This window comes from Aspergillus versicolor (assembly GCF_001890125.1).
Source record: "Aspergillus versicolor CBS 583.65 unplaced genomic scaffold ASPVEscaffold_1, whole genome shotgun sequence".
Lineage (NCBI taxonomy): Eukaryota > Fungi > Ascomycota > Eurotiomycetes > Eurotiales > Aspergillaceae > Aspergillus > Aspergillus versicolor.
Genome location: NW_024467524.1, coordinates 4,113,271 through 4,125,602, shown reverse-complemented (window position 1 = coordinate 4,125,602; position 12,332 = coordinate 4,113,271). Strand labels below are relative to the sequence as shown.

At 49.6% G+C, this 12,332-nt stretch overlaps 4 protein-coding genes across 4 annotated transcripts; 3 read left to right on the top strand and 1 right to left on the bottom strand.

Annotated features, from left to right (window-relative positions):
- Nucleotides 1-471: 471 nt before the first annotated feature.
- Nucleotides 472-804, top strand: ASPVEDRAFT_121244 (uncharacterized protein; the record flags this gene model as incomplete). Its single annotated transcript, XM_040805866.1, has 1 exon — nt 472-804. The coding sequence occupies one exon, from the start codon at nt 472-474 to the stop codon at nt 802-804; it is 333 nt and encodes a 110-aa protein (XP_040663118.1).
- A 1,283-nt stretch (nt 805-2,087) lies between these two features.
- On the top strand, nt 2,088-6,530 carry ASPVEDRAFT_122198 (Pfs, NB-ARC and Ankyrin domain protein; the record flags this gene model as incomplete). The annotated part of the gene is made up of 3 exons (XM_040805962.1): nt 2,088-2,703; nt 2,818-4,991; nt 5,706-6,530. 3 exons carry the CDS (start codon nt 2,088-2,090, stop codon nt 6,528-6,530), a joined length of 3,615 nt encoding a protein of 1,204 aa, XP_040663117.1.
- A 956-nt stretch (nt 6,531-7,486) lies between these two features.
- On the top strand, nt 7,487-8,646 carry ASPVEDRAFT_119586 (polysaccharide lyase family 1 protein; the record flags this gene model as incomplete). Its single annotated transcript, XM_040805716.1, has 2 exons — nt 7,487-8,017; nt 8,065-8,646. The coding sequence occupies 2 exons, from the start codon at nt 7,487-7,489 to the stop codon at nt 8,644-8,646; spliced, it is 1,113 nt and encodes a 370-aa protein (XP_040663116.1).
- An 84-nt stretch (nt 8,647-8,730) lies between these two features.
- On the bottom strand, nt 8,731-11,666 carry ASPVEDRAFT_79077 (uncharacterized protein; the record flags this gene model as incomplete). Its single annotated transcript, XM_040816645.1, has 7 exons — nt 8,731-8,989; nt 9,052-9,236; nt 9,290-9,558; nt 9,626-10,234; nt 10,279-10,350; nt 10,401-11,414; nt 11,465-11,666. 7 exons carry the CDS (start codon nt 11,664-11,666, stop codon nt 8,731-8,733), a joined length of 2,610 nt encoding a protein of 869 aa, XP_040663115.1.
- Between the last annotated feature and the right edge of the window lie 666 nt (nt 11,667-12,332).

Here is a 12,332-nt window from a genome sequence, read left to right as displayed (position 1 = left end):
GCACTTCCGATACCCGAAGTGAGAGAGTTGGTGACTCGCACTCTGGAAGTCAAGTCCGCTTGGGAATCGATGACATCAGACGGTGGGTCACTCTTTCTGGGCCATTTCGCGGCGCTCTCTCCAACAACCATCAGTTTTAAGTCATTCGAGGCCCAAGGGGATCTCCATCTCGAGATCTCCCGGCAGCCTGGAGCCTAGAGGTGCCAGCGAGCCAGTCTGCGCACTACTTATCATGCCAAGATGATAGTGCAACCGCCGCGTTCTTTTCTGAAGCTATTCTCGGCACCCAACTGGGACTCAGACTTGACCTCCACCAAGGGCCCCGCACGCCCCAGCGAACCCCCTCCAAAACGAGGTGCGTATATAGACTCCCGATTCGGCCTCCCTTTCCTTCACTTCCCTTCTACTTTCTCCCCCATCATGAAGCATCTGAACTCATCTTACTCATCTCTGACCGGATCAGTTCCCACCATGGCTCGGTTCCGCACCCACCAGCACAAGAAGAACACCCGCTCTTTAGCCTCCGAGGGCCCGTGGAAGGTCGATACACCGTTTGGACCGCCTGAGATCTCGCACATCCACGTCCCCGGCGGCATCCGACGGATACGAAATACCTTTGCGAAATTGACCCCATCCGCGCGAGCCGAGCGGCAACTGCTCAGACAGAAGAACCTATGCAAGAGCCCCCTGACTGAGCGCAACGTCGACACATTCGTCACGCACCAGGAATTCACGGATGCCTGTTACCCGAATCAACACAGCAATGAAGTACAAGTGGTCGCTTGGCTTGATCGACTGTACTGAAGATCCTTGGCATACCATCCTTGCTCTGCGCAGCCACACCCTCTGACTCTACTGAGCCTGCCACTTCAGAACGCGACAACAAACCAACTTGGCACCGCTACCGAGACTCCATCGCAGCCACCGAGATTTTCGCTCCCGATCCTTTTGACATTCCTGTCGTTGATGTTCGAGTTCATGATGCATCATCCGCTTGCGAATCATTGTCTTGGCGCGAATGTCACAGCATTGGCGCAGTCGCCAAGCATGCAAGTCAACAACGCCGGCAGACGCCCAGGCAGGAGGCACCCGTGATCACCAAACACCACCCACCAGCACAATCAATGACTCGCGGGAAAGAGCCTCGTTCTGTCTCGTTGGACAGAATCTCGTCGCAGTGGTTGATCATCCATCCAACGGAAATAGATGACCCTTCCTTCGGGATAGCACTTTACAAACACGAGAGGTTCCGCTTTCGGCTCAACTCTATTAATCATATTCTTGCCATGGACGGCATACGTTCGACAACCCTTTATTAGTGGTCCCGTTGACTGGCTCGCTATTTACATTCATCCTTACGACTTACTTCCTTTTGTATACGACCTTTATGCAGTTCATTCATTCCTTCGCTACCTGCAACAGCTCTGCTACTCCAACTTAACTACTGATCGGTTCCATGTGGACCGTTGGTAGATGATTACTGTTTTGACCACGAATACCCTTTTGCTTATTTGTTATACTTGCTTTGTTAGCCAGGTGCTTGGAGTTTAGAATACCTATTTGTTTTCTTAGTTGCTTTACTTTGCCTATAATTAATGCAGACGGAAGTTGTCTGAGGCTGTGCTTTTACCTTGGTTTTAGCCTTTTTGCTGTAGCCTGTAGGAGATTTCATTTACCAGAGTGGCGCCTCCCTTGCTCATGCTGATCTTGATTGGGAGGTACATATCCCGTCTGGCCTGGTATCTCCCTCTTCCCAGGGGCAGAAAAGTCTATAACGCTATGGTGGACTATGCGTGACTGGTGGCTAGCTAGATGCATTTTAGATAGTTAATACTAACAGGGATGACTATAATGACAGGGGACTCAATTCCAAGTCACGTTCGCCCAATTTGCTGCTTAGCCACCTAAGCTGGACTCCTGCCCTCAGCCTCGTATGTCGACTTGGCGTTTTGCTTTTTCCAACACCGCAATTCACGATTCAGCCTTGAGGCAGAATCTTCAATAAACAACAAAACCTACTCAACTTGCTCGATCAGTGACGGCTACGTCGATTTCGGTCGGTTACTTACCGATGCATCATTTTCATTATGGCTGACAGTGCTCGAAAGCACCAGATTGACCACGAAAAGCTTGACCCGGAAGCTGAGAGGGGCCGCAAGAGACCCCGCGGCGACGATGAAGGTTACCATGGCTTGGCCATTCATAACGGCCACCAGAAGCAACTCAGACACCAAGACTACAAGATCGGAATAATTTGCGCCCTTGAACTTGAGATGAGCGCCGTACGATACATGTTAGATGACGAGCACATTGGGCTGCGCGAAGTACATGGTGATCCAAACTCCTATATCGTCGGCACACTCAGTGGACATAATGTTGTGATCACCTGCCTTCCTGAAAACCAAGGGAAAGGTGCTGCAGCAATTGTTGCTACAAATATGGCACGCACTTTCCCGGGAATCGAATTGCGATTGCTTGTTGGGATTGGAGGAGGCGTGCCGAGTGATAAGCATGACATTCGTTTAGGTGATGTGGTCATAGGCATGCCTGAGGGCCTGCATAGTGGAGTGATTCAGTATGACCTGGGGAAGGATACAGGAGATGGTTTTATTCGCAAAGGGTATCTGTCACCAGCACCTTCCGCTCTGAGGTCTGCAGTTGTAAGGATGCAATCGGATCATCGGACGACACCAAACAGGATCAGTGAATTTCTGATGGATATGTTGCGAAAGAGAGAAGGGCTTTCCCTATACTAGAAACCACCTGTCAAAACAGACATCCTCTTCACGCCTGACACAACACACGTCCCCGGTCAAGATGGATGCAAAAACTGTGACAGGGAAGGCATGGCTCACCGATTTTCACGCGAATCTAGTGCACCTCAAATCCATTACGGATTGATTGCTTCTGGGGACAGAGTTATGCGAAATGCGAGGCGGACTCATTTGAACGCGCAATCCGACCTGGGTGATGTGCTATGCTTTGAAATGGAAGCTGCTGGTATTTTGACAGAGTTCCCCTGTCTTGTTATCCGTGGTATTTCTGACTATGCCGACTCCCACAAAAACGACATCTGGCATCACTATGCCGCCGCCTCTGCCGCGGGATGTGCCAAAGAGCTGCTCTCTTATCTGGGCTCTGGATTTTCTCAGGACAAAACGGAACTTGACCACAGCATCTCACCCGATTATGCTGCACCTGCGTCCGCTAAACCAGCCGGCATCTCATCTCGACACCGTGATGAAGACAATGCATCGATCAGCAAGGAAGAAAAGCAGAAATTACTGGAGTCATTGAGATTTGACCAGATTGAGTCTCGGAAGAGTAACATCAAAAATTCACACACAAGGACTTGCAAATGGCTTTTGGGAAACCCCGAATACTGTGGGTGGCTTGACAGCACCGAACTCAACGGCCATCACGGTGTTTTGTGGATAAAGGGAAAACCAGGAGCTGGAAAATCAACACTTATGAAATTTGCTCTTGACAATGCCCTCGAAAAGATGAAGGACAAGACAGTTCTACACTTCTTCTTCAACGCACGAGGAGAGGAGTTGGAGAAGTCTACAATCGGGATGTATCGAACTCTCTTGTGGCAACTTTTTAAAGAGATTGACCCCCCAGCTATAACAGCACGGTATAAAGACAAGGGCTTCCAGTGGAATGTGGTATTGCTGCAAGAAGCTTTTAAAAAAGCAATCCAGAACCTTGGACAGTCGGATATCATGTGTTTTATTGACGCACTCGATGAATGCGAGGAGATGCAGATCCGCGACATGTTACGCTTTTTTGAGGACATGGCAGAATTGGCAGTCAAAGCTGGCATTCGTTTTAATGTCCTTTTTGCGAGCAGGCATTACCCCCATATTACCATCAAGAAAGGATTGGAGCTCACCCTAGAAGGTCAAAAGGGACACAGCGATGACATCGTGACTTACGTGGATAGCGAGCTGAAAATCGGGGACAGTAACATTACAACACAAATCAAGAACGAAGTTCGACGAAAGGCATCTGGAATTTTTATGTGGGTTGTTCTTGTCATACAGATTCTGAATAAAGAGTATGACCGTGGGCGTATAAACACCCTTTGGCGGAAGCTCCAGGACATTCCTGGCGACCTGCACGACTTATTCCGCGATATTCTGACACGGGATAAAGATAACGGGAATGAGCTCATTTTGTGCATTCAATGGGTTCTGTTTGCAAGTCGACCTTTGACGCCGGTGGAATTATACTGCATCCTTCTTTTCGAAACCGATTGTAGTGCAACCAACGAGTGGAACCCTGAGAATATTACGGACGAAGCCATGAAAAAGTATATCTTGGATTGTTCCAAAGGACTTGCAGAAATAACTGTTTCAAAACCAACTGTCCAATTCATCCATGAGTCAGTGAGAGATTTTCTCCTCAAGGAAAACTGGTTATCTCAAATTTGGCCCGATCTAAGAGATAACTTTGAAGGGCAGAGCCATGAACATCTAAAGAGGCGCTGCCTTGAATACATGACCATGGAGAGCATATCCGACTTTCTGAATCTTGACCAAGTTCCTTCAGGGGCCCGCATGTGGAAAATGCATGGAAGCCCTTACGGAGCCGCCGCGGCATTTCCGTTCCTCGAGTACGCGATTTCGAATGTTTTTGACCATGCGGAGGCGGCAGCAAAGACTGGGATTGTACAGAGCGCCTTTCTTGAGAGCTTTCAGATCTCTTGGTGGATTGCACTAAATGTTTTTGAAGATGATATGATATACCAATATGGCCCCTACACGAGCCTTCAGTATGTTCTTGCGGACCGTGGCCTCCTAAGTCTCATCGAAGCTTGCTCATCTAGTCCGTCTTGGTTGGAAAAAGAAAATGAAGATGAGCGTGACCGGAACTCGCTATTTTCGTGTCTTGCGAATAAGAGCAAAGACACCCTTCAAGCAATAATGAGAGCATATGCGCGGAATGGGCCTCCGGGGAGTAAGCTTCGCGAACTATGCAATCGCGCAGTGAGTGCAACTATTCAACATAATTTTGAGCTATCAAAGCAGAACTCCGTCCCTCCTGTTGCACCGGAGACTAGTGAAGAGCTTTTATTCATTTTTATGCTTGAAACAGGAGCCATACTACCAAATGAAGCAGTCCTATTTTGGTATGGAGATGAGGAAGACGATATAACGCCACTAGAATACGCGGCGACGAAGAACTATTTGCAGCTCGCCCAACTATCACTTGACCTTTAGCGTGCTGACCCGAAGTTCGATTCTTGCCACACACGAGACGCATTACTATTGGCAGTAGAGAATGGGCACAAGGAAATTATTAGATTAATACTTGATGATCCGCGTGTTGACCCCAATCTCCATGATTCATTTACATCAGCAGCTCTTTCAGGCGCAGCAGCAAATGGCCACAAGGAAATTGTCAAGTTACTACTTGATGATCCGCGTGTTGGCCCGAATTCCCTTGAAATTGGTGCACCAACGGCGCTATCAATGGCAGCATCGAATGGACAAGAGGAAATTGTTAAATTACTACTTGCTGATCCGCGTGTTGCCATTCAGAGAAATGTAACACCGCTGGTATGTGCAGTAAAGAGTGGGCACATAGAACTTGTCAGGTTTTTGCTTGATGACCAGCGTGTTAGCCCGGATATTAAAAGTGAAAAGCACCGGAAACCACTATCATCGACAGCAAGGAGATGTTATGAGGAAATTGTCAAGTTACTTCTTGAGAATCAGCGAGTTAACCCAGCTACTAACTATGAGAGGTGCTGGTCACCAGTGTTATCAGCAGTAGCGAATGGTCACACAGAAATTGCCAAATTGCTTCTTAATAACTGTCGGTTTCACCCAGATATGAAAGATGATAAGGGCTGGACGCCACTATGCCACGCAGCAGTATATAACCACGCAGAAATCGTCAATTTACTTCTTGCTGATCAGCGCGTTGACCCAAATATCACGGACATTGACGGGCGAACACTGCTGTCGTGGGCAGCAGGGAATGGCCACACGGAAATCTTCAAGTTACTGTTCGCGGCTAAGCGTATTGACCTAAATACCCAGAGTGCTGATGCACTTTCCTGGGCTGCAAGGAATGGACGTGCAGAAGTTATCGAGCTACTGCTTGGTAACGAACATGTTAAATCATGTATCAGGGACGATGAAGAAAAAATCATACAGGAAGCATGGTCTTACGGGAAGGAGATTATGACATTAATACTTGCTGAAATGCGTGTTGGCCCAAATATTCAGACTCCGCATGGCATGACCCTATTATCATGGGCAGCATGGAATGATGACAGGGATCATATGGAGCTGCTACTTAAAGATCAGCGCGTTAACCCAAATATTCAGGATAAGGAAGGTCGCTCAGCATTGTTACTCGCAACAGAGAGACGTAGCGTGAAAACATTACAGTTGTTACTCTCTGATCCGCGAGTTGATCAAACTATGCAGGATAAGGACGGGAAAACAGCACTGTCACTGGCAAAAGAGATGGACGATGAGGAACTGGTTGGCTTGTTGCAGTCTGCTTGTACATAAGATAACTCTGCTGCGTTGAAGCCTTCCTATTGCATTGCCAAAGGCGTATAGAGTAAATAATTCTAACACATGTCATAGATCTCATAGAAGATTCAATAGCAGATGGTGATAATAACATGTGCTCTGCTACACCCAACCCACCTGGCTTAGCCATCTGACCTTTAGCACAGCACTGTCGACCACAAGTCAGTCTCCAGACTCTATGGATTGACTATTAGCCCCGACAGTTTGTCGCCTCGGGCAGAGTCTACGACAACTTTCAGGTCAGGGACAGCGAGTGAAGTTCTGGGCGGGTAAATCTGTCGAATGGCTGAGAATCAGTTTAAACCCTTGCCTGTCAATATGTGTTCGTGATTGAATAATGACTTCTGAATCCAGACTCCCTGACTCAAGCTTACTGACGGCCAACAACCCCCTCCCTCTACTCAACATGCAGTGCTAGCATCAGGCCAGTCTCCGTTTCCAAACAGCAGCCCACAGAAAAATTGCCCCGAGAAAATACCCGCTGACGAACGCCTCCAAGCCAGGGATGAAGCTTGACTCTTGCAAGCTGGGTTCCGGCGTGAAAACGTGCGGTCTCATTTAGATTAACGATCGGCAAGGCACGGAACCACTTGGCGAGTCAGTCTTCCTCGTGCGGACCTCCGCCTGCATATTCCATGTTTAAAAAAGTGTTAGTGTCAGTTCTTGTAACGGTGAACCGCTGAATATAGATTGCAGGTTCCTGGCTCCGGTCTTGGTGTGCGGAGCCTGCGGATTCCGACAGTCCACGCTGCGGAGTTTGCTGACCGGCTGGAGACGCTGGGGGTTTGATGTTGATGTTTTTTTCGGTCGTTTGACAGGTTGTTTGAGTTCGCTTATTTTAACTGTCTTGGTCTCCGAGGTCTATATAAACTTCCCCGGTCCCGTTCTTGACATTCAATTCAACAACAGTCAATTGATCAACTTTCAAAAAAATGAAGTACATCCTCAGCCTTGCCCTCTCGGCAACTCTAGCCACTGCGCAGTCCGTCTCCGGATCTGCTGAGGGCTTCGCCTCCGGCGTCACTGGCGGTGGCGACGCAACCCCCGTCTACCCAGCCGATGCCGCCGAGCTCGAAAGCCTGCTATCAGGCGAGGGAGAACAGGTCATCGTCCTGACCAAGACGTACGACTTCACCGGAACCACCGCCACCGGCACAGCCTGCTACTCATGGGGCGAGGGCGAGGGATGTCAAGCCATCCTGCAGGACGACTGCGGCAGCGACCCCAGCACGATGGCGACGTATGATGCGGCCGGTCCGACGCCGATTCCCGTCGCCTCGGACAAGACGCTTCTGGGAGAGGGAGAGGGCGCGATTAAGGGCAAGGGATTGAGTTTCACCGATGGGGTGAGCAATATTATTGTGCAGAATATCAAGATCACGGACTTGAACCCGGCGTATGTCTGGGGTGGGGATGCGTTGAATTTTGACGGGAGCAGTTTGATCTGGATTGATCATGTCGAGGTACCTTTCCTTATCTTTCTTATTTGTATAGGTTACTGACCGACTAGACTTCCCTGATCGGCCGTGTGCACTACGTCTTCGGCTTCGAGGCAAACAGCCAAATTACACTGTCCAACAACTTCCTCAACGGCGAAACAACCTACTCGACCGGCTGCGACGGATACCAGTACTGGGGCATGGAGCTCGTCGGTGCCGACGACTCCATCACATTCAAGGGCAACTATCTATACAAGACCTCCGGCCGCGCACCCGCACTCAGCGGAACAACCAAGTTCCACGCCTGCAACAACGTCTGGAGCGACAACACGGGACACGCAATTGAAGGAAACGAGCAAGGGCAGGGTCTCTTCGAGGGCAATGTCTTTACAGATATAGCCAACATCGCTGACGACACTACCTGGGAGGCTGGATCGCTGTTCCTGTCTTCGGCGGATGGAAGCGGCAATGATGCCTGCTCGAGCTATATTGGCCGCGACTGCACGAGCAGCATCTACACGAACAGTGAGGGCGGCGAGGGCTATACCGATGCGAGCTTCCTGTCTGACTGGGCGGACTTGACGATTGCGGAGTGTGCTGAGGCGAGTGAGATTGAGAGTACTGTTCCTCAGAGTGCTGGCGCTACTTTATAGTTCATGTAAATATTTATAAGTTAGGCTTGATGTGATTCATGTAATTGATATCGGTATTTGTCATTATATCATAACTGAATATATTTACCAGTCCTTCCTTGCAGTGCCAGGACAGTACTCCTCCAGCTTACTCCCGTCCGCAAGACCCTCGATCTGGGTCTTTGCGGTAGCAGAGAGCTGGTCCATTGCAGCCCCATCTGCAATCATAAACGTAGCATACTCCTCCAGTTTCTCCCTCGTGAAGTCAATGCCGTTTTTAAACATCTGGTCATACCATTCCCTGTGGGCATCTGCAAACGAGAAGCCTTCGACCTTGGTATTTGGATCCTGGTCCATTGCGCCCCTGGGGAATCATTAGCAACTTGCCATCAAAGTCCAAACGAGGGAACACTGGGCTAGACGTACAGCACATCTTCCAGCGCAACAAGAGTGTTATTCAGCCTTTCCCGCACCTCGCCGTTATCGAAGTACCTGCACGCCGTCACGATCCGGGCAATATCGCAAGTCCGCCGGAAATGGTCGTTTGGTCTTTTTGGCCTTTCGCTGTTTGGGTTTTTGAAGTAGCCTACCAACTCTTTTTTCGAGAACATCTAGCCCATGGTTAGTTGTCACAGAAGTATAGAAATAGAAATATGGGCAATACATGGTGTTTATGATTATTCTGCTTCATCGGAAGCAGCACCATGCGCTCCTTGTACGTATTATTCGTTCCCAGATTCTGCAACAGCGACTCCTTGTATGTCTTTGGCGGGTTTGCGCTTTCTGGCACCGGAACCTTAGTAGGTTTGATTTTGTCGTCGAAGAACTTTTTCACGTCCGCATGGCACTCCTGGTCTACATCACCACCGGTGCGCTTCTCATGCACGTAGTCGAGGAAGTCCCTGATCCAGACTGCCTCGTAGATATGTTCCGCTGTTGACAGGATTATATTAGCTTATTGGCAGTTTCGATATAGTTGGAGGAAAGGGGAAGGACATACTAGCCCACATGCGCGGCACGTTCTTATCACCATTATCTTTCCGAACAACTGCACGGTCTTGCATATTGTCCTTGATGACGGTGATGCCGGTGTCCGGCACGCAGTCGTTCGAGTCCGCGCATTCCACGTCGGGCTTGATGATGGGCACATCGGTGTCGTCCCGGATACTCGCAGGGCCGGGGTATCTCAGTTTGCGGAACGTGAACTCTCCTTTCTTGTCGCAGTAGAGCTGGTAAGGGCGGCTTCTGTCTTCACTCTGGCGACGGTCTAAGTCGTGATGGGCCGGTCCAGGCTCTTTTGAAGGTTCTGGGAGAGTGGCTCTAGGGAGAGCGCCACGCTTCTTCTTCTTCTTGTTGTTGTTACCGGTACTGTCTTCTTCCTCTTCGGCGTCTCCCTCGGCTAAGCAGTAGCCCTCTGAAAGCTCGCCGAAAGCGAGACATACTTGAGGGAAGGTGAAGAGGTCTGGGGCGTCTACGAGGGTGACTTGGGCGAGGGTATTGCGGTCACCGTCGACCTCTGCCCAGCCCTCGAGGGCGAGGTTGGCACCAACGGTGGAATCTATTTTGACACCAAATACGTCTTCGCCTGGTGCGCAGAAGCCGTTTAGGTCTGGGATGTTAGCTACATCGACAACTGGCAGGGTGGTAGCTCACCAACGCCACCAGATGTTGTGACCGTCAGCTGGGGGACTTTGAGTGCCAAATCGACGCCGAAGCCGTTGTCATCTGTCTTGTCAGTTATTTTCGAAGTTGGGGCTAGGGTATGGTTGACGCACCCAGAATGGTGATGCTGACCGAGAGAGCAATCTCGGTATACAGCCGGGTCTGCGCGTCGATCTCCGCTCGCAATTCTAACGGATCTGTCTCAATCTCAGGAGTCCATCCAGAAACCTGGACCGAGTCTTCTGCTTTGAGATCCAGCTTTGCAATTGCTGTATCCGGGATACTTGCTGTGATGCCGGTCGAGAATACAGCAGAGCCGCCGATATAGTCAATGACATAGCCAGCGTTGATCTCAACGTGCGGTCCAAACTGGAAGACCTTTGGAATTCTCCAGCCAGAGACAGGAATATCAAGCAGGTTGAGCTCTTGTGATGGCTGGACAAAGTCCCGGAAATCAACTTCCCCCTGAAACTCCAGACTCACTCCGACATGGGCCTTGACGCCCTGCGGCTTGACTGAGAGCTCGAACTTGTCAATGTCAATCCCTGTCCAGCCTAGACTGGCTTCAACGTGGCCGGCAAAAACAAGCGAGCCCTCGGTGCCGCAGTCATCACAGTTCGCCTGCAACGTGGCGTTGAGAACCCCAGTATCAACCTCCCAGCTGAAGATCTCCTCGGGGAAGCTCGAGCTGACATCCAGCGTAAACTTCTTGTCCAGATCCGGGATGATATCGCGCTTTTTATTATTTCCCAGGACCATCTCTCCAAAGTCAAGCACAAAGGTATTCATCACCTTCTTCCAGTTGCTCTCGGAGGCATCGAGAATGACCTTGTGGGTTTTGTCGTCGAACTCGACCTTCCTCACAACCCAGGGGTCATGAGAACGGTCATCGCCGCATCCCTTCCAGCTAGGGACGATAACAAACGAACGGAGCTCGTTGTAGTTAACCCAGCCCCATGCAATCTTCGCCGCTTGGTAGATAAGCGGGTGCTTGAAGTGGAGGAAGAACTCTTCTGCATTGCAACTGGCAGTGTCTAGCGCAAAGGAGAACTTGTCCATATCCAGAATCTTTTCATCTTGCTTGGAGTATGCAACCATGCTGACGACTACTGCCTTTTCACCGGGTTCTGCTATCGTTAGCACCTGTCTTGTATACATCATCTGTAGACCGACTCACTATCACTAGAAGCCCAGACAAACTTCTCGTGGTCTGCCAGACCGACGGAGGCTCCATTGTCTGCCGTTCTCATGAGGGATTGGTCCCATACATCTCGGGGCACAGGGACGAGGTCTTCGAATTCAGGCGAGGCTGGTGCTGCTAAAACCTGCCAGAACCACAGAGTGGCTAGAACCAGGGGGAGTTTAAGCATCCCAACCATTTAAACAGATTTACAATGATAATGATATAGTCTACTTCAATGGAAATGTAGGGTCTTTTATATTCCTCAGCCTCTTAATGCATCCTAGCTGAGTCGCTTTCCGTCCCTCACCTTCGTTTCTGTATCTGAGACGTCCGTATAGTCCGCGCTCTCGTGATGCTGAAATTAGGGTCTAAAGGTTAGTAAACCGGACATGAATCCCAAAGAAGCAAAGGAGCGCAAAATACGATGTTGCATTGCGTATTATCCTCGCCATGCGAGGAGAGGACGGACAGCTGAGCATCGTATAGAGACAGGGGTAGATTGGACATATAGTAGTTGCAGCAGTAGTCCTCGTTAGAGGCTCTAGTCTAGATCTCTCGTATTCAATGAGGTCTGTATTGAAGTCTGTATATCGTTTCCCCAAGTTTGACTCGTATATGGAGAAGGTGATTTTCATAGAGCCGCTGATGATCTCCCGAGCAGATCATGTCGATATCATTATATCTAGAATATATCGTCAATAGTCGTTTTCTTATCTTTCAATGCTCACCAAGTCTTAACGGGATTGCAACAGGCTGACAGACTGACAGCTAACATAAGACTCTCTCCAAAAGAAAATGCAAGCATTCGCAGCCAAGAATAGCCCAGACAGCTGAGCCTCCAGAAGCGGCATCCATTGCGGCT